The 25,323-nt window shown below is 42.2% G+C and overlaps 1 protein-coding gene across 5 annotated transcripts in view; it reads right to left on the bottom strand.

The window, feature by feature from the left end:
* Nucleotides 1-25,323, bottom strand: part of MEIOC (meiosis specific with coiled-coil domain) — a 206,715-nt gene that overhangs the window by 73,805 nt on the left and 107,587 nt on the right. For 4 of the 5 annotated variants that reach the window (XM_073572851.1, XM_073572850.1, XM_073572853.1 and 1 more), the window contains one exon: nucleotides 22,999-23,103. The exons of the other annotated variant lie outside the window; for it this stretch is intronic. In XM_073572851.1, the coding sequence (XP_073428952.1) occupies nucleotides 22,999-23,103 (105 nt within the window). The remainder of the gene's footprint in view (nucleotides 1-22,998; nucleotides 23,104-25,323) is intronic. 5 annotated transcript variants of the gene reach the window in all.

Raw genomic sequence — 25,323 nt, 5'->3', positions numbered from 1 at the left:
ATCCGGCGCCCATACTTTCATTGTGGCAAAAAGCCGGAAGTGTTCGCCGGAGACAAAAAACGTTACAGTAGCCGTTTTTTCCAGACACCGGAATGAGACAAGTAGCCGGATCCGGCAAAAAACGAATGAAATGGAATGCCATCCGGCGCTAATACAAGTCAATGGGGAAAAACTGGATCCGGCATTGCATTTCGCCGAATCCGGTTTTACAAAAATTTTTTTTATTTGTATGCACAATACATGCTGTCTTAGTGCTGTTTAACTCATTTGTGACCATTTGTCATCATTTGTATTTATGGTATGTGCATTTATTCGTTCTTATGAACTAGTCTTTATACAAAGCCTTTATATTGTGGTATGCTATCTACAGTCACGGCCAAAAGTTTTGAGAATGACACAAATATTAATTTTTACAAAGTCTACTGCGTCATTTTTTCTAATGGCAATTTGCATATACTCCAGAATGTTATAAAGAGTGATCAGCTTAACAGCAATTAATTGCAAAGTCAATATTTGCCTACAAAATGAACTTTATCCCCCAAAACACATTTCAACATCATTGCAGCCCTGCCTTAAAAGGACCAGCTAACATCGTTTCAGTGATTGCTCCATTAACACAGGTGTGGGTGTTGATGAGGACAGGGCTGGAGATCAATCTGTCATGATTAAGTAAGAATGACACCACTGGACACTTTAAAAGGAGGCTGGTGCTTGGCATCATTGTTTCTCTTCTGTTAACCATGGTTATCTCTAAAGAAACAAGTGCAGTCATCATAGCACTGCACAAAAATGGCCTAACACGGAAGAGTATCGCAGCTAGAAAGATTGCACCTCAGTCAACAATCTATCGCATCATCAAGAACTTCAAGGAGAGAGGTTCCCTTGTTGCCAAAAAGGCTCCAGGGCGCCAAGAAAGACCAGCAAGCGCCAGGACCGTCTCTTAAAAGTGTTTCAGCTGCGGGATCGGGCTACCAGCAGTGCAGAGCTTGCTCAGGAATGGCAGCAGGCAGGTGTGAGTGCATCTGCACGCACTGTGAGGCAGAGACTCTTGGAGCAAGGCCTGGTCTCAAGGAGGGCAGCAAAGAAGCCACTTCTCTCCAGGAAAAACATCATGGACAGACTGATATTCTGCAAGAGGTACAGGGAGTGGACTGCTGAGGACTGGGGTAAAGTCATTTTCTCTGATGAATCCCCTTTTCGTTTGTTTGGGACATCTGGAAAACGGCTTATTCGGAGAAGACCAGGTGAGCGCTACCACCAGTCTTGTGTCATGCCAACTGTCAAGCATCCTGAAACCATTCATGTGTGGGGTTGCTTCTCAGCCAAGGGAATGGGCTGTCTCTCAGTCTTGCCTAAAAACACAGCCATGAATAAAGAATGGTACCAGAATGTCCTCCAAGAGCAACTTCTCCCAACCGTCCAAGAGCAGTTTGGCAATCAACAATGCCTTTTTCAACATGATGGAGCACCTTGCCATAAAGCAAAGGTGATAACTAAATGGCTCAGGGAACAAAACAGAGATTTTGGGACCATGGCCTGGAAACTCCCAAGATCTTAATCCCATTGAGAACTTGTGGTCAATCATCAAGAGACGGGTGGACAAACAAAAACCTTCAAATTCAGACAAAATAAAAGCATTGATTTTGCAAGAATGGACTGCTATCAGTCAGGATTTGATCCAGAGTATATGAATTCCAGGCTCTACCACACACTGAAGGTGCTCTAGGGGTAAAGAATCATAAGTAGACCTCCCCCTCCTTTTTCTCTTGTTCTTTCTCCATCTTGTTCCTTCCTGCTCTTCTTTTCCTTCCCTCTCTTTCTTTCTCTCTTCTTCTTTTTCTTCTCTCTTTTCCCTTTTTTCTCTCTTTTTTTTCTCTCTCTCTCTTTTTTCTCTCTCCTCTTTCCTCCTTTCTGCTTCCCACCATCCTCTACTGATATGGATACTATCCTTGGCTGTTCCACTATTTTTGCCAGTTGATCTAATCTGTCTCCCTGGGTACGCTTCATGTTATATTCATATTTGTACTAATTTACTCTCTTTTCATGTAATAGCACACTCTGCAAATCGTATGGAACCTCACCTCTATTTGAAAATCCGGTAGTCCTTTGAGACCCATGTTTCCTTGCTCTGACCAGTGATGTATGTTCCATTTGCACTATACTGATCTGTGCTATTTTGTATGTAAATATTCAATGTATCACTTGTACATACCGCACTCGCTATTGTTATTTTCACACCTTTTCAGGCAACAACCTTGAGAAAGGCTCTATGCCGAAACATTGGTGCTGTTGCTCTGGTTAGGTTCCCTTTGCAGTGTGTCAATTAATAAATTCACTTTTGCATATACATCCCTTCTTCTCTTCATTTGAGTGCTAGGATTTGATCCAGAAGCTGATTGAGAGCATGCCAGGGAGAATTGCTGAGGTCCTGAAGAAGAAGGGTCAACACTGCAAATATTGACTTGCTGCATTAACTCATTCTAACTGTCAATATAACCTTTTGTTACTCATAATATGATTGCAATTATATTTCTGTATGTGATAAACACATCTGACAAACACACATAAAAACCAGAGGCCAGCAGATCATGTGAAAATATAATATTTGTGTCATTCTCAAAACTTTTGGCCATGACTGTACATACACATTTGGTTCTCTATTGAGTTATTTCATATATCTAGATTCTCTGCTACATGGTTTAAATCATCTTTATCTGTATGCACAATACATGCTGTTTAACTCATTTGTGACCATTTGTATTTATGGTATGTGCATTCATTCGTTCTTATGAACTAGTCTTTATGCAAAGCCTTTATATTGTGGTATGCTATTTATACACACATTTGGTTCTCTATTGAGTTATTTCATGTGGAATGTGGAGCCATGAGGGTTTGGCTCTATTTTGAGCCTAGATTTTCATGTCACATGTGTGACCAATTTTAATGTTTTTAACGATTGGGTGTTTTGGTTTGTGTGTCTAAATAAAGATTGTTACAATTTTTGCTAAATCCTATGTTGGGTGATCCTCAATGTGTGGCCTATATCTTCTCTCTTCTTTGTAAATTGGCATTAATCTTGTATAGGTCTGGTTGGATCCCCTTTTATATCTCAATGGTGCCCCCTTGTGTGTATTTTAATTTATGCACAACACAGCACAGAAATAATGCAATAGATAAGACAAGTGAGGACTCTTTGTTTCCTGTCATTTAGCCAATTCCTTACCCATCTGCATATAGTTTCCTTGCTTCTTTAGCTTTGGTATAAGGCTGTTAAGTAGTACAGATTTCCACTTTCCTTCTCATATAAGCCCAACGTGTTAGTGAGACATGCATTATTCTTTATGAATCCATGCTGGTTGTCGGTTATTATATTATTTTCTGCAATATATTTTTGCAGGTCATCCCTTATAATGCCCTCAAAAATTTTGCACACTAATAATCTTTATTTTTATATAGCGCTAACATTTTCCGCAGCGCTTTACAGTTTGCATACATTTTTTCATCACTGTCCCCGATGAGGCTCACAATCTAAATTCCCTATCAGTATGTCTTTGGAGTGTGGGAGGAAACCGGAGTACCCGGAGGAAACCCACGCAAACACGGGGAGAACATACAAACTCCTTGCAGATGTTGTCCTTGGTGGCTAACCACTGAGCCACCGTGCTGCCCACTACTGATGTCAGGTTTACAGGATAGTAGTTGCCTGGATCCACCTTCTTCCCTTCCTTTATATCATGAGTCTACTGCATTAATTTTTTTTTTTTAAATTAAATGTCTAACTTTCACCTTCTGATTTGTGTCCTATGCTCTGTTGCGAATAAAACATGAATATAAAAGATTTCCAAATCATAATTGTTTTCTTCTCATAGTCCCAACTTTTTGGGAACTGGGGTTATAGTCCTCATAGCCTCTAGACACAACCATAAGTTACCAGTGCTTTTGTCCAAGTTGCAGATCCCAGCGCTCTGATTATCGCATGGAACCAGCACAACATGTAAATTTTTCTCTCAACCTCCCTTAGATTCTCAACTTCAAATTGGAAAGCATTCTGGAAATCTCACCAGATTGGCACAAATGTGCCTAGGTGCGTTGATTTGATCATCCTACGCACCATGGCAACTCCCTTTTCTAGAGAAACTTCTCACAGGGTCCATTCTTCCTTCTGAGTTTACATTCACTTCATTTAAAAGTGAAGCTAATGAAATGTCTGTACTAAAGATTTTTCTGAACGGGTTATAAATGCCATGTTGAAGGCTGGAAAACTGTTCTCCGTTCTCTGTTGAGGGCAGAGCAGAATACTGCAGTGCGCCTGCACCAGACCTCTTGTGACGGACTCAGCTTCCGCTGAGCCCATTTTTTGAGTGGACCCTCTGGGTCGTGGCACCCACCCACCGAGGGCGAGCTGACCTTGAGATACCACCCCCTATACAGGGAGTGTCAGGGGCAAGACCAAGGGGGTGAGCCACCACGACTTTACAGAATGCTGTAGATAAGCCCCTGATGTCAATGCCGGCAGCTCATAGGGCAAAAAAAAAAAAAGGGTGACAAATTCCCTTTAAGGGTGTAAGGTTCTCAGTCTTTGACATGTTTTTGAAATTCCGTTTTTTCCGTCGGCCATTTTGCTGCAGCTATCTTGCCCTCAGTTAATATGGAGTTTCCAGCTTTCATGTTCCCACCCTGATTCTCTCCCTCTTGCCTCTTAAGCAGCCTCAGCTGAGCAATCAGTGTTTCTGAATCAAGTCTGCAGTTAGCCTGTGATCTGCTCCTGGAAGTCTTGGACTTGGTACTCCAGCCATCTCCTACTGAGGAACTTTTGAACACTTGTGGACACTGGAAACCTGCTGCCTGATAAATCCACAGTTGCAAGGGAAGTAACAGAGAGAGACCATGAAGCTGTTGTGGAAGTTCTGCTGTGCCTAATGTTAACTCTGGCCTGCTGTGTCTCCTGCCTTTGTATCTGCAAAACTGTGTGAACCCTTTTGCTTACTTGTATGAAGTAATACAAGTCCTTCCTAGTCAAACCTGTGTCTCCTGTGTTTTCCTCGCACCCAAGCACAAGACGCTATATGAATCGTACACTGTACATCACAAAGGGTCAGGCTTAAGGTCTCACTTATTTTTCTGGTGTCCTCTGGCCTCCCAAGTTGTTTGCATGTCTTTTCAAGGGGTTTCTGCTACCACTAAATGGGGCCTTTATTTGCTTCTTTATGGTCAGCTGCTCTCTTTGAACACCTTCATAAAGGTATACAACGCCTTATTGTCCACAAGTTATTCTAAATTCTCTCTTTTTATGTGCTTTCAGTTGTCAGGTTCCGCAGTGGTTGACTTCTACCCTAGCTTCCTTCTATTGGTTAATACTCTTGGGACTACTTTTGAGACACCATCACGTGTTTCTCAACGCAGTTATTCTAGAGCACTGCCCCCATCCCTTATGGGAAATATGCAAAACAGAAGCCGCGGAGACACCATCACATGTTTCTCAACGCAAGCAATGACTAGCCAGGTCTTTCCCCGGGAAGGAACAACCACGGGAAAGGCAGTCTCCAATGAAGGAAACCACCTATGCCAAAACATGGTATCCATCCACAGACAGCTGTTTCGGGGTATTTGCCCCTCATCAGTGTGGAGTAGGAAACTGGCAGTTGAAAACACGTGATGGTGTCTCCGCAGTGTTGGATGTTGATCTCCATGAGGTCAATCATCCTCATTTTACAGTCTTTTACTAGGCATTGCTCCTACTAGCCAGTTTCCTACTCCACACTGATGAGGGGCAAATACCCCGAAACAGCTGTCTGTGGATGGATACCATGTTTTGGCATAGGTGGTTTCCTTCATTGGAGACTGCCTTTCCCGTGGTTGTTCCTTCCCGGGGAAAGACCTGGCTAGTCATTGCTTGCGTTGAGAAACATGTGATGGTGTCTCCGCCGCTTCTGTTTTGCATATTTTGCATATTTCCCATAAGGGATGGGGGCAGTGCTCTAGAATCACTGCGTTGAGAAACACGTGATGGTGTCTCCGCAGTGTTGGATATTGATCTCCATGAGGTCAATCATCCTCATTTTACAGTCTTTTACTAGGCATTGCTCCTACTAGCCAGTTTCCTACTCCACACTGATGAGGGGCAAATACCCCGAAACAGCTGTCTGTGGATGGATACCATGTTTTGGCATAGGTGGTTTCCTTCATTGGAGACTGCCTTTCCCGTGGTTGTTCCTTCCCGGGGAAAGACCTGGCTAGTCATTGCTTGCGTTGAGAAACATGTGATGGTGTCTCCGCGGCTTCTGTTTTGCATATTTCCCATAAGGGATGGGGGCAGTGCTCTAGAATAACTGCGTTGAGAAACACGTGATGGTGTCTCCGCAGTGTTGGATGTTGATCTCCATGAGGTCAATCATCCTCATTTTACAGTCTTTTACTAGGCATTGCTCCTACTAGCCAGTTTCCTACTCCACACTGATGAGGGGCCAATACCCCGAAACAGCTGTCTGTGGATGGATACCATGTTTTGGCATAGGTGGTTTCCTTCATTGGAGACTGCCTTTCCCGTGGTTGTTCCTTCCCGGGGAAAGACCTGGCTAGTCATTGCTTGCGTTGAGAAACATGTGATGGTGTCTCTGCGGCTTCTGTTTTGCATATTTTGCATATTTCCCATAAGGGATGGGGGCAGTGCTCTAGAATCACTGCGTTGAGAAACACGTGATGGTGTCTCAACAGTGTTGGATGTTGATCTCCATGAGGTCAATCATCCTCATTTTACAGTCTTTTACTAGGCATTGCTCCTACTAGCCAGTTTCCTACTCCACACTGATGAGGGGCAAATACCCCGAAACAGCTGTCTGTGGATGGATACCATGTTTTGGCATAGGTGGTTTCCTTCATTGGAGACTGCCTTTCCCGTGGTTGTTCCTTCCCGGGGAAAGACCTGGCTAGTCATTGCTTGCGTTGAGAAACATGTGATGGTGTCTCCGTGGCTTCTGTTTTGCATATTTTGCATACCAGGATGGGGATGAAGGGGCCATGCATACCAGGATGGGAATGGGCGCTATGCCTACCAGGATGCGGAAGAAGGGGCCATGCATACCAAAATAAGAATGAGGGGGTCATGCATACCAGGATGGGGATGAGGGGAAAATGTATACCTGGATTGTGGACATATACAGGTGCATCTCACAAAATTAGATCATCAAAAAGTTATTTTATTTCAGTTTTTCAATACAAAAAGTTAGTAATATATTAGATAGAGTAATTATAAACAGAGTGATGTATTTATATCTGTTAATGTTGATAATTATGGCATACAGCCAATGAAAACACAAAGGTCATTATCTCAGTAAATTAGAATACTTTATAACACCAGCATGAAAAAATGATTTTAAAATCTGAAATGTATTTTCAGTAAATGCACTCAATACTTGGTCGGGTCTTCATTACTGCATCAATGAAGCGTGGCATGAAGGCGATCAGCCTGTGGCACTGCTGAGGCGTTTTCGAAGGTGGTTTTGGCAGTGTGGACAGGTGCCAAGACCTGCTAGAGAATTTCCAATTCCTTAAAGCTTGTCGGCAGAGGGAAGCATGAAGTGCTCGAAAACTTCCTGGTAGACGGCCGCACTGACTTTGGTCTTGATAAAACAGAGGACCTATACCAGCAGATGAATGGCTCCCGAAACCATCACTGATTGTGGAAACGTCACACTAGACATCAAGCAGCTTGGATTGTGGTCTCTCCACTCTTCATCCAAACTCTGGGACCTTAATTTCCAAGGTCTAGTGTGAAGTATCCACAATCAATTATGGTTTCGGGAGCCATGTCATATGCTGGTGTAGGTCCACTGTGTTTTATCAAGACCAAAGTCAGAGCAGCCATCTACCAGGATATTTTAGAGCACTTCATGCTTCCCTCTGCAGACAAGCTTTTTGGAGAGGGAAATTTCATTCTCCACCAGGAATTGGCACCTGTCCACACTGTCAATTCCTGGTTTAAAAAACAGTATCACTGTGCTTGATTGGCGAGCAAACTCGTCTGACCTTAAACTGCGATAGAGAATCTATGGGTATTGTCTAGAAGATGAGAGACACCAGACCCAACAATGCAGACAAGCTGAAGGCTGCTATCAAAGCAACCTAGGCTTCCATAATACCTCAGCAGTGCCACAGACTTATCGCCTCCAAGCCATGCCGCATTGATGCAGTAATTGATGCAAAAGGAGCCCCAACCAAGTATTGAGTACACAAAAAGTATTGAGTACATTTACTGAACATACATTTCAGTAGGCCAATATTTTGGATTTTAAAATCATTTTTTCAACCTGGTGTTATAAAGTATTCTAATTTACTGAGATAATGACCTTTGGGTTTTCATTGGCTGTAAGGCATAATCATCAACATTAACAGAAATAAACACTTGAAATAGATCACTCTGTTTGTATTGACTCTATATGAGTTTCACTTTTCGTATTGAAGAACTGAAATTTTTGTGAGATGCATCTGTATATACCAGGATAGGGAATATTAGTACAGAATTGACCACATTTTTTGCTTCATTTTTATTTTTCTAATCTCCTCCTCTAAAACCTAGTTGCGACTTATGGTATGGTGCGTCTTATAGTCCAAAAAATACGTTAATCTAAAATTTAGTTAGATTTCTTCTTTGGTGGTAATAGTGTTTAGTATTCCCAGTCATCTGTGGCAGCATCAACAAGCGACCGGGAATAGGGAAACTAGTGTGGCTGCGCTTAGCTGTCATAAATGTAGCTAAAATTTTACAGATCAAAGAATCAGGAGCATTGGATCTCTGCCTGCACCTCCAATCAGTGCTGTGGAGTCCTAGTTGATGTCCATTTTGGTGGAGTTGATATAAAATGGAATTACTATTAAAATATTGAATAAATTAGGTACAATAGTTCAATGTAGTATGAGCTGTAAATTGTTTCATAATAATTTTGGAAAGTTATGAAATGTCCTATAAATGTCTGTTCTGTTCTGAGATGAATCTGTGCTGCACTTTATGTACATGCTCAGTACTGACCAGTGCTGTCGAGTCGTAGTCAGAGGGAAATTGAGGAGTCAGAGGTTTGACTTACCGACTCCACGGACCTGCCCCCTATCCCTGTGAACAGGTAATTAAAGCAGGTTAGCTGACGAAGAGTAGACATGGAGTGTGTACTCTGAGTTTTTAACAGGGAGCTGTCAATGTTGGATGACCATCTGTGCCAGGGGGGTGACCTATATAGTTCCACTGGGACATAGGTGTTAGGCGTCAGTGTTTTCTCCTTGTGGTGTCATTCTGACTGTACTCCATAGGTAGAACAAGATAAAACAATACTTTAAGGATTTTTGTATTACAATTCTAGTTTTACAGAATCCATAGATATAGCCATGATCAGGAAGCATTTGTATCTGTAAGCTAAATTACAAAAGTTTTGGTAGCTGGCAACCCACTGGAACGTAATACTTCCCTGAATTTTAGATATATCATATTCATGCTTGGTATATATAGAACACTTAAAGGGAATCTGTCATTAGGATTGTCGCTCATGAGCCGTCTATATGGGCATTTACTCTAGGTCATAGGAAGCTGAATAACATGATACATTGATATAGGCGATCCAATATCTTATTCCAGAGAAATCCATAGATTTTTTTTTTTTTTACATGTAAATAGCCTCTTTCAGGCTATGGGGAGGATACTGTCTGGAAGAAAACTCCGCATCTAGAGATTATTTTAAATAAAAGCAGACTTTACCAGTATGAGATAAGTAACTAACACAGAACGCTCTCTCAGCTCTGCTGTATTAAAACAATATTTCAGTCCTGTCTGCCTGTGATATGGAAGCTGGAGCTGAGAGAGGCCTGCAGATGTGTCAGGTTGAATCACACACAGCTCTGCAGCGAGATCACGAGTGCAGCCATTACACATCACATTGGTAACCCCCCTTCATGTAAAACAATCTCTGGAGGCAGAGTTATCTTCCATCCTCCCCACAGCCTGGAAGAGGTAATGTATATAAAAGTGATAAAAGAGGACGGTCATATCGCTTCTGTATGAGGTTCATGTGGAATAATATGACCAAGAGTAGAGATTTGGGACAACACTGAACTATGACTGCATCATCCAATCAGCCTTCTTCCTCTGACTTCAGCTGAGGGAGGAGTCTGGTAAACCCCTTTATAATATCTCATCTACTGAATATCATGGTGAGACCCCAGGAGAAGAAACAAATATTGCAGACATGTCCATATTTCCTGCGGTGTTCTCCTCCATCAAAAGCTCTCATGGATCTAATTTGTAAAAAGTATCTGTATTTTATCCCTTTTATTCTATACTGTGTTTTGCATATATTCGTGTCTTTGTATTATTCCATCTTTTGTAAACTTTTGTATGTTAAATATAATAACTTTGTTCCTTGCTGCTTTAAACTTACCTACAAACTCTGGATTAGTATAGCTTGGTTGCGTTATCCTTTGTATGCCAGAGTGCAAGAAGAGCAACTATCAGGTACTTGGGAAAGCTGAGTGTGTGTGCTATTGTGATCCAGTGACGTTGTCTCGCTGGCTTATCAAAACAGCGAGTGGTAGTGGAGAGAACATGGTGTGGATATGTAGACTGACTGTGGAGTGCGCTTAGCTCATTATCAGCCTATTTCAATAGGTGTCACAAGCAAGTGGTGTTACTGTCAAATTGGTGACAGCAGTGGGATGATCCTTGTCAACCTCAGGGCTGTGGAGTCGGTAAGCCAAACCTCCGACTCAGACTACTCAATTTCCATGACACGGACTCCACAACTAAGATTCTCTCATACATAGCTCATGTTTAATTTTAAGTGGTAAATTTACTGTAGTAAAATGATAACATCATGCCTTTAATCAATATTATGATATAATAATCAAGCCATTTATATAGAACATAAAATATATTTATTGGAATACAACTTTAGAACAAACATTTTTTCATGATATAGGACATGGTTAATGTCCTGCTCTCTCAGGGTTAACATTTGCTGGCCTCCTTTTGGATCTGGGAGGGGTATTTATACTCACTCCAGACTAGGATTCCGTCAGCTATACTGTTGTTCTGGCTGTGTGTCTGACCTCCTGGTGTTTGTGTATACTGCATTGCCTGTTTGCCTCCCGTGTATGACCTGGTCTGTCCCCTTACTCTGTTCTCTGTCTCACGTTTTGGTACTATTGTCTTCTCCGGTTCTGACCTCCTGGCTTGGCTATTGTTACTCTGTTAAAGCTTGTACCTATTGTACCGTCTATTGACCGTTCTGGTTTACTGATCTATTGCTACATCCTGACTACCCATTCTGTCTAACCCTTTGGTACTGTCGTGCTATCTTGTGTTTTGACCCCGGCCTAATCTGGTTTACGTCCCTGTCTATGCCCCTTGGTAACTTGTCCCGTAGTTACCTTTCTAGGAGTTTTCCTACAGCTCCTAGCTCTCTGAAGCTTAGGCCACACCCCCAGCAGTCACATGCTTCAGGTCCTGTTAGTCTGAAGAAGGCATCTTCACCACTGCTGCCCCGCTCCACAGGTATCTGAGCACAGTTTTTCGTATTCACGACACGTGCACTGGCTCAATGAGCAGTACGGTGTTCCTGACACATTTTTTGCATATTTACAATTTATTATACACTATGCAATAAGTGGAAAAACTTTTCAACAAAAAAACATACTGAATAACATTTGTGCAGTCTATGAATTTGTTCTGAGAAATAGTGTTGCCTCCATGAGATCCTCCTTCATATATGACCTCAAATCTGACCTATTTATATTAAGGCTAGAGAACAACCTCTCTACACTAACTTGGGTTGGTGGCAAAGCAGTAACCACATGGGTAACATCTCTAACAATTTCATGGTATAAAGGAATTGCCTCGTGTTTTGATGAACGATTGAACTCTTCTACTTCGAGAGCAAGTGAAAAATTTTGCTGAAATATGGTCACTGTTTTCTATGGGAGTGGAATCTTTTTCCCTGCGGAAAGACTTTGCCTGCTCCATGTTGTCAAAATACTTGTCAAAATCAAACTCATCTGCTGCTCATCTGCTGGCAGTAGCGGCACTGGCAGGACCCGAGTCCTCTTGGCCATCCTGTAGCCCACTCATCCTAACTGCTACGTCAATCAGAGCTTTTCCTTTAGTAAGCGGTTGATCATACAACAATATGCGATGACTCGGGTCCACATAAACAGCTGCCAGAAGAACTTTATTTTCTAATAGCAGTGTCTCTGTCCGTTTCATTGAAGCAGCAATGCCATCTGTGATTAAACCTCCTCTTTTGAACAGGCAAAACAACAAGTTCTTCCACTCCTTTATAAAAATGACAGGAGTTAAATCCTCAGTTTGTAACTTTTTAGTCACTGTAAATGGGTGATGAAGCAATTCCTTCAATTCAGCCGTGTCCATTGACCTTCATGTAGAGTTACCTGAGGGTTGGCCATGTCTACAAGGAAGGGTTTCAGCTCAAGCAATCGCTAAATCATTAAATATGTGCTGCCTCACCGATTGGCTTAATCTACAATTGCCCCTTTTCCAGCACGTCTCTTTAAGATGGAATCAATTTTAGGGGTCATGGCAGCAATAGCCAGAGTTCCAGCATTTCCCTCTTGCAGACTCTCTCTTATTGCCAGTTGCAATGTGTGCACAACACAGCACATGTGATGAATAGGAAAAAGGTGTGAAGCAGCTTCAACAAGATCATCTAATTGTAAAGAATCATTTTGCTGTTCTTCTGTACTAATATCTGTTGGTTCCTCTGTTATGGGAAGAGGACTCTGGCCTTCCATCTCCAACATATTGGATGTGAAATGTTCTTCTAGCTGCTGTTCACCTTTATTATTCTCATTCATCGGTGTAATTGTACAGTGGCATTTAAAAGTTTGGGCACCCCTGGTCAAAATTACTGTTATTGTGACCAGTTAAGCAAGTTGAAGATGGAATAATCTCTAAAAGGGCTAAAGTTAAAGATGACACATTTTCTCTGTATTTTAGGACAAAAAAAAAATTATATATTGTCATCTTTTACATTTTAAAAATTACAATAAGGAAAATAGGCCATGCAAAAGTTTGTGCACCCTGCATAGCTAGTACCTAGTAGCACTCCCTTTTAAAAATATCACAGCTTGTAAACGCTTTTAGTAGCCAGCCAAGAGTCTTTCAATTCTTGTTGGAAGAATTTTCCAAGGAAGAATGGATGAAAATCCATCAATTTCTGTGAGATTCCTGGGTCGTCTTGCATGCACTGCTATTTTGAGGGCTAGCCACAGATTTTCAATGATGATCGAATCGGGGGACTGCGAGGGCCATTGAAAAACCTCTAGTTATCACCTCTTGAGGTAATCTATTGTGGATTTTGATGTGTGTGATCATTATCCATTTGTAGAAGCCATCCTGTTTTCAAATTCAGCTTTTTTACACATGGTGTTATGTTTGCATCAAGAATTTGTTGAAATTTCATTGACTCCATTCTTCCCTCTACCTGTGAAATGTTCCCTGTGCCATTGTCTGCAACACAACTCCAAAGCATGATTGATCCATCCCCATGCTTAATGGTTGGAGAGATGATCTTTTCCTGAAATTCTATGCAATTTTTTCTCTGCACATACCTTTGATCATTGCGACCAAAGAGTTTTATTTTAACTTCAACGATTCACAGGACTTGTTTCTAAAATGCATTGAGCTTGTTTAGATATTCTTTTGCATACCTCTGATGCTAAATTTTATGGTGAGGGTGCAGGAGAGGGTTTCTTCTGATGACTCTTCCATGAAGGCCATATTTGATAAGGTCTCTGAACAGTAGAACAATTACAACTCCAGAATCTGTTAAATCTTTCTGAAGGACTTTTGCAGTCAAGTGGGGGTTCTGATATGCCTTTCTAGCAATCCTACAAGCAGCTCTCTGAAATTTTGCTTGGCCTTCCAGACCTTATCTTGACCTCCACTGTTCCTGTAAACTGCCATTTCTGAATTACATATTGAACTGAGGAAAGGACAACTTGAAAACGCTTTGCTAACTTCTTATAGCCTTCTCCTGCTTTGTGGGCCTCCACCATTTTCAGAGTGCTAGGCAGATGCTTAAAAGAACCCACGGTGGCTGTTTTTTCGCACAAGGTTAGAGGACGCTATGTGTTTCTAAACCTGTGGAATCTGCATCAGCTGGCTTTTCCTAGCATTGAGGGTGAACAAGCCATATCCCTTACAGGCTAAGGCTAGTTTCACATTAGCGTTTTTTTTGTGCAGCACATCATGCGCATAAAAAACGCAACGAAAAACGCATGCAAACGCAACACAAACGCGCGTTTTTTAAGAGTCATGCGTTCGCTGATGCGTCAAAAAAACGCAGCGTTTCTTGCGTTTTACATGCGTTTGTGGTTTTTTGGCGCATGTGTTTCTAGGTGTGACAGTTCACATTCCTTTAAAAACAATAGAAACAGAGTACACCAATGGGACACCAGTGGGCGTGTGTTATTGGAATGTTTTATATAGACCCTGTTATATGAATTCCTCAGATTTTGCTGCTGTTTCCGGTGTCAAGATGGACCTGTGTCTGGATAATTTCCAATTCAAGTTGGATCTTGACATTGCGCTGTCTCAGGCGTATGCCTTTTCTTGCCAGCAACAAAGGGAGAGACAGCACAGACGGCAGCGGCGTCTGTTTTGGAGGCATCCAATAATTGAACTCCGGGAAAGCCGTGGAGCGTATCACACGCTGTACAGCGAGCTCCAGGAAAACCAGGAGAAATTTGCAGAGTATACCCGGATGTCCCAGCAAAGCTTCCTGGACTTGCTGGGTATGGTTGAAGGAATCATCCGGAGACGGGACACTCAGCTCCGGCGTGCCATTCCTCCCGAAGAAAGGCTCCTCGTCACCTTACGGTATGTAATGTTTTTAGGTTTGCATTTTTTTTTTTTTTTTTTTTTGTTGGCTAAAAAAATTCTGTGTTTTTTGGTAATGAAATTTAACATTATTTTTGGGAAATTGCTTTTTTGCATAATGGTTTTTCTTCTGTCATGTACTAACCACAAGCCTTTATAAAATGTTTTTCTGCTATGTTGTATTGTTGTATTAAAAAACCATACAAAATAGTTATGCCATGTACTTTTTATTTTCAGTGTTTTTATTAATACCCTAGACAGAAATATAAATTGTTTTTCTTTTTATGTTTTGCAGGTTCCTGGCAACTGGAGAGAGTCTTTCATCCCTGCATTTCCAGTACCGGCTGGGAATCTCCACTTTATACGGGATTGTTGCCGACACCTGCAGGGCTCTGTGGGATGTTCTGTGTCCGGAGTTTCTGCCCTTGCCCACCGCCGAAAAGTGGCTTCAAATAGCGGACAAATTCTGGGCAGTCTGCAATTTCCCGAACTGCCTAGGAGCGGTGGACGGGAAGCACATCCGCATCACAAAACCCGCAAGAAGTGGCTCTGAGTACTACAACTACAAGAAGTACTTTTCTACAGTACTCATGGCCATTGCGGATGCAGACTGCCGGTTTGTGGCGGTGGACATAGGGGCATTCGGACGAGGCAACGATTCCCAGACTTTTAAAAACTCTGATATGGGCCGGAGGTTGTAAGGCAACCAGCTCAATTTTCCACTGGCACGGCCTCTTCCCCAAACCCAAGCTCCACCACTGCCATTTGTAGTGGTTGGGGATGAGGCATTTCAGATGTGCCAAAACCTGCTCAAGCCGTACTCCAGCCGTGACTTGGACCACTCCAAGAAAGTATTCAACTACAGGCTTACGAGGGCACGCAGGACTGTTGAGTGCGCCTTTGGCATTCTAGTGTCCAGATGGCGAATTCTCAGCACCGCCATCAATCTCAAACTTGAAACAATGGATGAGGTGGTGAAGGCGTGCGTGGTTCTGCACAATTTTGTTATGGCAAAGGAGCGGCCGAACTTTGACATGGATGAACCTGCTGCTAACCCTTTGACAGATTTTACTCAGCATCCTCTTCGGTCATCAGTCGAAGTTGCCCAAATGAGGGACCAATTTGCGGACTTCTTATCTGATGTGGGTCGTGTAGCATGGCAGGATCAAATGGTGTAATAGCTTTGTTGTTTGTTAATAAAATACCGTTTTTTTTTTCTGTACCCAGTGTACTGTGTCTTAATACACTCCACTACTCGCCTGCCCAGGTGTTCAGTGAAATCAGGATGCTGTGCTTCCTGACTTTACTAGGACTCCTGACCAGGTGACCCTACATATAAAAGTTGTATGACCTTCCTCATTTCTCCAGTCCGTGTTCATAAGGCATATTGCCGAGAAGGTGTAGATAATACAACTAATATTTATATCACCTGGCCTAAGTATATTGATTTGGGATGCAGTAACATCCTTCACTCTGTCTGATAACTGACCATGTGATTAAAAATATTAGTTTTAGTATCTCCACTGTCGAACGCAGACTGGAGAGATGATAAAGGTTTATATAACTTTTACAATCCCCTGGCCTGGTGTCATGATGAATTGATGATGCCCCCAAAAAACGCATCCTGACTTCAGAAATTTTGGACACCTGGCCAGGTGAATACACATAGGAGTTAACCTCCAGCATCTCTACAGTCTGTGTGTAATAGATAAGGAAAACTGAAGCGACGCTGCAGATTACAACTCATAGGTATACTCACCTGGCCAGGTGTGCTAAATAGTTATGACACCAGGCCAGGGTATTTGTAGATATGGCCTGTAATTTCTCCATCATCTATTCAGTCTATTTGCCACAGACTGTATAGATGATGTGATTCATGACAAGGTATCAAGAATCCCCTGGCCTTGTGTCACAAAGAGTGAAATGAGGATGGGCAAAACACACCATCCTCAATTCACTCTTTATGACACCTGGCAAGGTGAGAATAGATATGCCTTGCACCCTCCGCCATCAGTCTGACCAATATTAGCAGACTGAAGAGCCTGGTGGATGAAAATACAAGTCATATATTTGTGTTTTTGACATCACATTGCTCCAGGACTGACACAAGAAACATGTGTCAGTACTGGAGCTATGAGGTGTCAAAAACACAAAGTGTACGGCGCAGTGTGTGCAGGCGGCGAAAGACACAATAACCAAACATTATTTTCAAATCAAACATTAAACTTTATTTAAATAAAAGAATTTAAGATTTAAAAAAAAATAAAGAAATAAATTTACTTGGGGTCAGCTGGTGGAAACTGGGGGGTGTGGAAGGATGAGGAACGGCTTAGGGTGGAGGAAGGGGTTCTAGGGGGAAGGAGGAACCAAAGAAGTGGGGGAAGGCAGCGGAGGCAAGGAAAGTTGGGAAGTGGGAGGTGAGGGAGTAGGGAGGGTTAGAGTCCTCCTTTTTTTTTTATGATGGTGGCCCGTCGGCGTGCTGCTGTCCTGCCTTAAGCGCCTGGAGCCTGAGGACTGGCTCGACCCCGGGGACCGCCTTGAGCCTGTGGACCGCCTGGAGGCTGTGGACCGGCTGGAGCTGGGGGACCGCCTGGAGCTTGTGGACCGCCTGCCAGGATCCTGTAGCTGCTGTGGCATGCTGGTGGTGGTGGATGTCCTGGCAGGGGCCGTAAATAGTGAATGCGGGTCCCCCAGCTGATGCTGCTCAGAGGTGGTGGTGGCGGTCCATGCAGGCGTGTTGGCGGTGGCGATCCATACCGGGGTGGTCCTCCCGGTGGTGGTGATGGTGGTGGCGGCGGTGTTGCCCCAGTCAGGGGTGGTGATCCGGGTGGTGGTGCTGGCGCTCCAGGCAGGGGTGGCGACGGGCCATCCAGTGGTGGTGGTGGCAGCAGCAGTGGTGGGCCAGGCAGGAGCAGCGCTTGGCATGGTGTTGGTGGGGAAGTGTCCAGCTGCACTCGGACTTGGGGCGGTATATTGGTGTCCGGCGTGGCTTGGAAGTGTGGTAGCCGTGCAGTGATATGCAGAAGTAGGTAATGCTGTGAATCGAGTCAGCGGTGGCACCGGTGGAAATGCCACCGCTGACTGCTGCATATACCTACTCTGCTGCATAGCCTGCATAAAAGCATTGTTGCAGGCCTGCATGACAGTCAACTGGAGTTCAGGGGTAAGGTGTTCCGCCGTGTCCCGAGCTATTTGTATATAGAAATGATGCGCTGGTCTGGCGAGGTCGACTTCCAGGCGCTCAAGGCGACCCTCGATAGACTTGTAGCGTTGGTCCAAAAGGAGGAAACCACTCTCAAGTCTATCGGAGAGTGCCTTGAGGCTACTCTGAAAGACCGAGCTCAATTCAACGAACTCGGACATGACAGGCCTGTCCGAGGTCCTCTGCCGCTGCTGGCGGGAAGTGCCCGCAAAACCAGTGGCAGAGACCTGGGACAGGGGAACACCTGAGCGACCAGCTTCCTGGTCTCCAGATGACTGTGGTGCAGACCTGCAAGGTGCTTCCTCGCTGATGGATGGCTGGGACGGGTCCGGGGCAGCTTGATGAAGGACCACTTCGGGCCCAGGGTGCTGCTCCAGGTGCTGTGAAAAGAAAAGAAATTACTACCATAAATTAACAATCGCCAACTCCTGTGGAACAGAAAAGCACAGAATAAAACACAATACAACTAGAAAATACTTACGTTCGGGAGGCAAGATACAGATGATATCTGTATTTCGTGCCGGTCCTTGCCGCAGCACAACTGCGAACCTGCTTCTACTGACGGATATCCCTGTTGAAGCGGTCCTTCATCGAGCGCCAACGGGTTCTGACTTTGTTCACTGTGGGTAAAAAAAAAAAAAAAAAATAAGAGTATGCACTGGAGGCCGTGATCACCCAACTGTGTGTGATGCTAGAAACTCCATGATCACTGCTGCATCACACTGCATTTATATACTTACGAAAATCCTTGCGGACCCAGGGAGAGGCGTTGTCCCAGCCATCCATCAGCGATGCGGCCACCTCGTTCCAGAGCCGCCGGATCACCACGTTATCCTAGTGCAGTTGGTGACTGGTGTCCCACAGCGGGACTCGCTCCTGGACTAGACGGACGAGCTCGTCATTGTCCAGGGCGAGGTCCTCCTCCCGTTGTGGAGCCTAGAAAAGAAAGACAATTTTAAAATGAAAAATATAAAAAATAAACCAGCCATGAAAAAAAAAAAAAAATGTTTTAAATGAAAATATAAGCAAAAAAGCATGAATAAAAAACACAGAAAAAAAAACAGCATGAAAATGTTAAAAAAATAAGAAATGATTACCAAAAAAACCATACAAAATAAACCAGCATAGAAATTAACATAAAAAAAAAAAAAAAACCGTAACAAAAAAAGAACCAAAAAAATAACAGCAGGAAAATTACCAAAAAATACTAATAAAAAATTACCAAAAAACAAAAAAACAAAACCAGATAAAATTATTTCAATACAGTTCAAAAAATACAGAACAAAATTAAACAAATATATGAAGATGAAAAAAAAGGCATAAAAAAGTAATGACAAAAAAAAACAAAAAAAAAAAAAACAGACTGTCTGTACTTACATTCCAAAAAATGGTGGGGGGAACAAGAGGCGCAATAGTGCCCTATCACTAGTGAAACTTGAAGTATGAGCGGTATAATACAGTTCCACTCACCTATTCCATTTGTGTAACCCACAACTGGCTTGAGAGCATATCACTGGATCAGCTGCTGCAGGACCTCCACCAACCACTGGCACGTGGAAAAACCTTCATAAAGTTGTGGGAAGCAGGGTGTGTTGCAGTCCGCGCTGCCGAGATTAACAAACCACCTGGGATGCAAGATGTTGTAGCAGATGTTGGAGGAAATAAAGCAGTACACTGCTACAACATCTTGCATCCCAGGTGATTTGTTAATCTCGGCAGCGCGGACTGCAACACACCCTGCTTCCCACAACTTTCTGTACTTACATTCCGTCTTCCCGCCCGCACTGGGCCTTGCTGCTCCTGCCGTTCCACCGGTGGTGGTGGTGGTGTGGTGGAGGATGAGGTCTGAAAATTAAACAAAAAAAATTAGCCACATGGGTATATTTTTACCAATCCATAGGGAAGCATGGTACTCGCTTCTTGTGCCTCTTGCCCTGTCCCGGGGACATATTCTTCACCAGATGAAGAAGACATGCTGCAATAAAAAAAGAAGAGACATAAAAGTACAGTGTATTCAAAATTCAGCCAGACATTAGGTTTTATACTTACATTGGTACAGCTTTGGGTTTTTGTTGTGACTCTTGCAGCAGTCTGTAGAGTATTGGGGAATTCCAGTGCCCACACAATCTTTTAAAACCTTGGTTTTTGGGAGTGGTTTTCCATTGTCTAGACCACATTGCAGACTTGTTTACCTAAAAAAACGCATGCGCGCAAAAGCGCACGCAAGACCATGCGCAGGCACGCGTTACCATAGACTGATATGTGTTTTTGCGCATTCCGTGCGCTAGCGTGCGCATGCGTTGTTTTGACGAGACAGGGCGGAACAAAAAATGCAACATGTTGCGTCTGGCGCGAAAGACAAAAAAGCGCATGCTCGTGAAAACGCGAACGTGCGCAAGACCATGCGCCCGCCATGTTAAACATAGGTGCACGGTTGCGCTGCGCACAAAAGCGCTAATATGAAACCAGCCTAATTAAGGTCTGAAACCTTGGTCAAAGTTATCTGAGCACACAAATCTCCAAAGGTGCCCAAACTTTAGCATCGGACCATTTTTCTTTTTGTAATTTTTAAAATGTGAAAAAATGACAATGTGTATTACTTTTTAGCCTAAAATACAAAACAAATGTGTCATCTTTAACTTTAGGCCTTTTAGAGATCATTTTATCTTCAACTTGCTTAACTGTTCACAATAACAGTAATTTTGACCAGGGGTGCCTAAACTTTTGCATGCCACTGTACTTATCATGTTTGAAGCATTATCAGTTACAATAGCAAGAACCTGTTTTCTTTTAAGTTCATAATCTTGCAGAACTTTTTCCACTAAGGTCTGGAGAATGATGCTGCTGTGATGAGCTTTAGTATCTTTTACTGCCAGCATCTTATTAACAATTTTTTTGTTGTCACAAACATATCGAACGTTGGTAGCAAAATAGTTCATTCTGTGACATGTGCAGGCATACATTTTAAGAAACACAAATAGTCTCTTGAGAGTCTTTAAGATCTTCCTTTTGGTTAAAGGCTTCTTTAATCACTAATATTCTAATACTTTCTCTTTCCAGAGAAACACCAAGTTTGCGGGCCATTTCTCCATTAAGAGCAGTAAAAGCTGGTTGTGCAAATAATGATAATGGTTCACTGTCCTTCACAACAAGCTCGATTAGCTGTCTTTTAAACACATCTACTGTCATTGTTACAGTAACTTTGTCACTTACAAAATATCTTGTAACTGATGTTTGAGAAGATCTTTCCTCCTCCTTTTCATGGTGGGAAGTGCTGGTCTCTGGTTTCTTGGTGCTGCTGTGATCTTTTTCAATCACAGCTTTGTAAACTTCTGGGTGGCAGCGTTGTAAATGTCTTTTTACTGTACATTGGAAGCTCTTGAAGGAGCATTTTTACCACTGTCTGAATATGCACTGATTTTGGCATCACAGCATTTGTTTTCATCTGGGTCACTTAAAAAAACATTTTGTATGTCAGTGTATATCTTGAGTCACTGTGAAATGTTCAAACACAGCTGACTTCATAAGATAATCTTAGACATTTTGTAATTCTGTAAATTCGCTCTCAAAATAATTTTGTCCTATAAAAACTAAGGTATATATTGTAATTCTTGCAAGAATAGGGAATCATGCACTTTATAATTTGGGATAGAAATAAAACAATCTTTACATAAATCAATACAACAGATAAGTATAAAGTTTGTAAAATATGTTGTTAGATAGTTTTACTCTGAACTTTCAATGTCAAGCTTGTCTCAGAGTGTAGGCACAGCTTACTAAATGCTTCACATCATATTTCTTCACAGTCTATGAAGAGAGGAGGAGGGAGGGAGCATGTTTGTGCTGAATCATATTCCAGAACACACACACAAAAATATATATTTCCTCATTGTTCCTGTTGCTGTATTTCTGAATATGAGATGTTAGAAAAGTTTTTCCCCTTATATTCTATGTATACAGTATATAAATCATCAGAGAAGCTAATTTCTCCAAACATGAGCTAAGAGGAAACACAAACTAAAACATCAAGCATACAGAGACAACATATACTGGACTATTGATTTATGCACAGTTTATTAAAGTTTAGATATGCTTTAAGAAGTACTTACCTTCCTTAATCCTGCTTTCCTGTTTACTCCAGAAGTTTTGAGATTAAAGGCCCTGTCACAAACAGCGGCGCTTAGAAACCCGCTGTTTACCTTGGATACCAGCTCCCAGCGCCAGCACGCTGGTATCCAAGGTACAAAGCGGGTAACTAAGTGACGCGCGCTTGTTACCCGCGTCGTCCCTGGTCCTGATCGCTGGTGAGATCTGCCTGTTTGACAGCTCACCAGCGATCATGTAGCGACACACCAGCGATCCTGACCAGGTCATATCGTTATCGGGATCGCTGGTGCATCGCTATGTGTGACGGGGGCTTAATGTAGGCTTTCCTTCCCTGTGTGTTTGTTTTTTTTTCCCCTTATCTGTAGAGGAGGAGCTTCTCTACTTATGAACATAAACTGCTGCACAGATGCATCTCAGCTATAAGTCTACACCTTAGATCAGGAATAGGACATTACATAACCTTCACAAATTTTAATGAAAAAAAATATTTCCCACAAACTGCACTGAACTACTGTACCCAATTTATTATATATTTTAGAAGTCGGTCCATTTTATACCGACTCCGACTCCACAGCCCTGGTCACGCTCCATACAAGTGAGCAGGAAATATAGAAACCGCATAACTCAGACATACTCTGCTGTTTCCATAGTCCTGACCACTTGTTAAAGCTAAATAAAGAGAGACATTCCCATCTCTGGCATGAATGACTGAGAAGAGAGCACCCCTTCTTCAGCTATTACATTGTTACGTATTCATCATTTGCTTCATATTTATAATTGAATTTAGCCAACACTTAAGAAGCATTATACATACCCTCCATCTAAGAATGACTGTGCTTTGTCTTTCTCATCTAGAATATTAGCTACTAGGCCATAAAGATCAGTCTCACTTCCATGCTTGTTCCTTTCAGTCTGAACTCTAGAAAGTTAAGAATATGCTAGTTAATAAATGTAAAGTTTGACATAAGTTACAACATAAAAAAAGATAGTCACTGCTTTCTTATGATTAATACCAAACAAGACACTCAGAGAAGGATGAAAAGGTGGCAAGAAAAGAACCAAATCTTCCAAATATCAGAATAACAGTACAATCACAAAATCATTTTTACTAAGGTTTATCCTCTTTATGAAATCTTTGCCCCTTGGTGCATTTTGTCATAAAAAAAACAAAACTCTGCTATATTCACTGGCCATGGATTAAGGGCCAAGTGTCTGCGTTTGGGTCTGTCATGGACTGTGGTGCTGACGTCACACTTACAGCCAATCATCGGGCACAATAGCACTGCCAGTGTAGATGAAATTTCCTGCTTAGAACTGCAGAGCTGAAAAATTGGCTGCTGCGCTGTCGAAGTGACAGTAGCACTAACGCCAATGTAAGGCACCAACAGAAGCAAAATGTGCCGTGGGACCAAGATTGCTTAATAGTGAACAACCCCTTTAACCTTTATAACCAAAGGAGCATAACCAGTTTTTTTTTGTAATAATTAGTTTTGGTAAAAACAACACTTAATACTATAGCTTTAGTGAAGAAAGTACAATCAATATTTGAGTTTTAACAAGAAACTAAGACAGCGAGAAGGGTACCTCGACAGCACATCTTTAAGTCTCATCAAAAATACTACTGAAGTATTTAAAAGGAATAGGTAATTAGAAATGAGCTGTAAATACTTACATACAAATAAATAAGGTCTGAGTCAGTCTACGGACTTACTCATAACCATGTGGTTGATGAACAGGAAGTATAAGTATAATATTAAATCTGCTGCAAATTCTAAACATGTGCACATACCCTTAAAGAATAGAACATTTTCTGATGACACATTCCCTTTAACAATTTCAAACTAAATGTAGCATACACTTTTGCAGCATCCCGGATAAAGCCTGGCTACATGGCAAAAAATACAGTCATATGTAAAAGTTTGGGCACCCCTATTAATGTTAACCTTTTTTCTTTATAACAATTTTGGTTTTTGCAACAGCTATTTCAGTTTCATATATCTAATAACTGATGGACTCAGTTATATTTCTGGATTCAAATGAGGTTTATTGTACTAACAGAAAATGTGCAATCTGCATTTAAACAAAATTTGACCGGTGCAAAAGTATGGGCACCCTTATCATTTTCTTGATTTGAACATTCCTAACTACTTTTTACTGACTTCCTGAAGCACTAAATTGGTTTTGTATCCTCATTAAGCTTTGAACTTCATAGCCAGGTGTATCAAATCATGAGAAAAGGTATTTAAAGTGGCCACTTGCAAGTAGTTCTCCTATTAGATTCTCCTATGAAGAGTGGCATCATGGGCTCCTCAAAACAACTCTCAAATGATCTGAAAACAAAGATTATTCAACATAGCTTTTCAGGGGAAGGATACAAAAAGTTGTCTCAGAGATTTAACCTGTCAGTTTCCACTGTGAGGAACATAATAAGGAAATGGAAGAACACAGGTACAGTTCTTGTTAAGCCCAGAAGTGGCAGGCCAAGAAAAATATCAGAAAGGCAGAGAAGAAGAATGGTGAGAACAGTCAAGGACAATCCACAGACCACCTCCAAAGACCTGCAGCATCAGCTGCAGATGGTGTCACTGTGCATCGGTCAACAATACAGCGCACTTTGCACAAGGAGAAGCTGTACGGGAGAGAGATGTGAAAGAAGCCGTTTCTGCAAGCACGCCACAAACAGAGTCGCCTGAGGTATGCAAAAGCACATTTGGACAAGCCAGTTACATTTTAGAAGAAGGTCCTGTGGACTGATGAAACAAAGATTGAGTTGTTTGGTCATACAAAAAGGCGTTATGCATGCGCTGTATTGTTGACCGATGCACAGTGACACCATCTGCAGCAAGATGATGCTGCAGGTCTTTGGAGGTGGTCTGTGGATTGTCCTTGACTGTTTTCACCATTCTTCTTCTCTGCCTTTCTGATATTTTTCTTGGCCTGCCACTTCTGGGCTTAACAAGAACTGTACCTGTGTTCTTCCATTTCCTAACTATGTTCCTCACAGTGGAAACTGACAGGTTAAATCACTGAGACAACTTTTTGTATCCTTCCCCTGAAAAGCTATGTTGAATAATCTTTGTTTTCAGATCATTTGAGAGTTGATTTGAGGAGCCCATGATGCCACTCTTTATAGGAGAAA

The sequence above is a fragment of the Dendrobates tinctorius genome, unplaced genomic scaffold (assembly GCF_039654945.1).
Source record: "Dendrobates tinctorius isolate UK_male_01 unplaced genomic scaffold, ASM3965494v1 ptg000032l, whole genome shotgun sequence".
Lineage (NCBI taxonomy): Eukaryota > Metazoa > Chordata > Amphibia > Anura > Dendrobatidae > Dendrobates > Dendrobates tinctorius.
The sequence above is the reverse complement of the archived record's forward strand: the minus strand, read 5'-3'. Positions and strand labels throughout refer to the sequence as shown.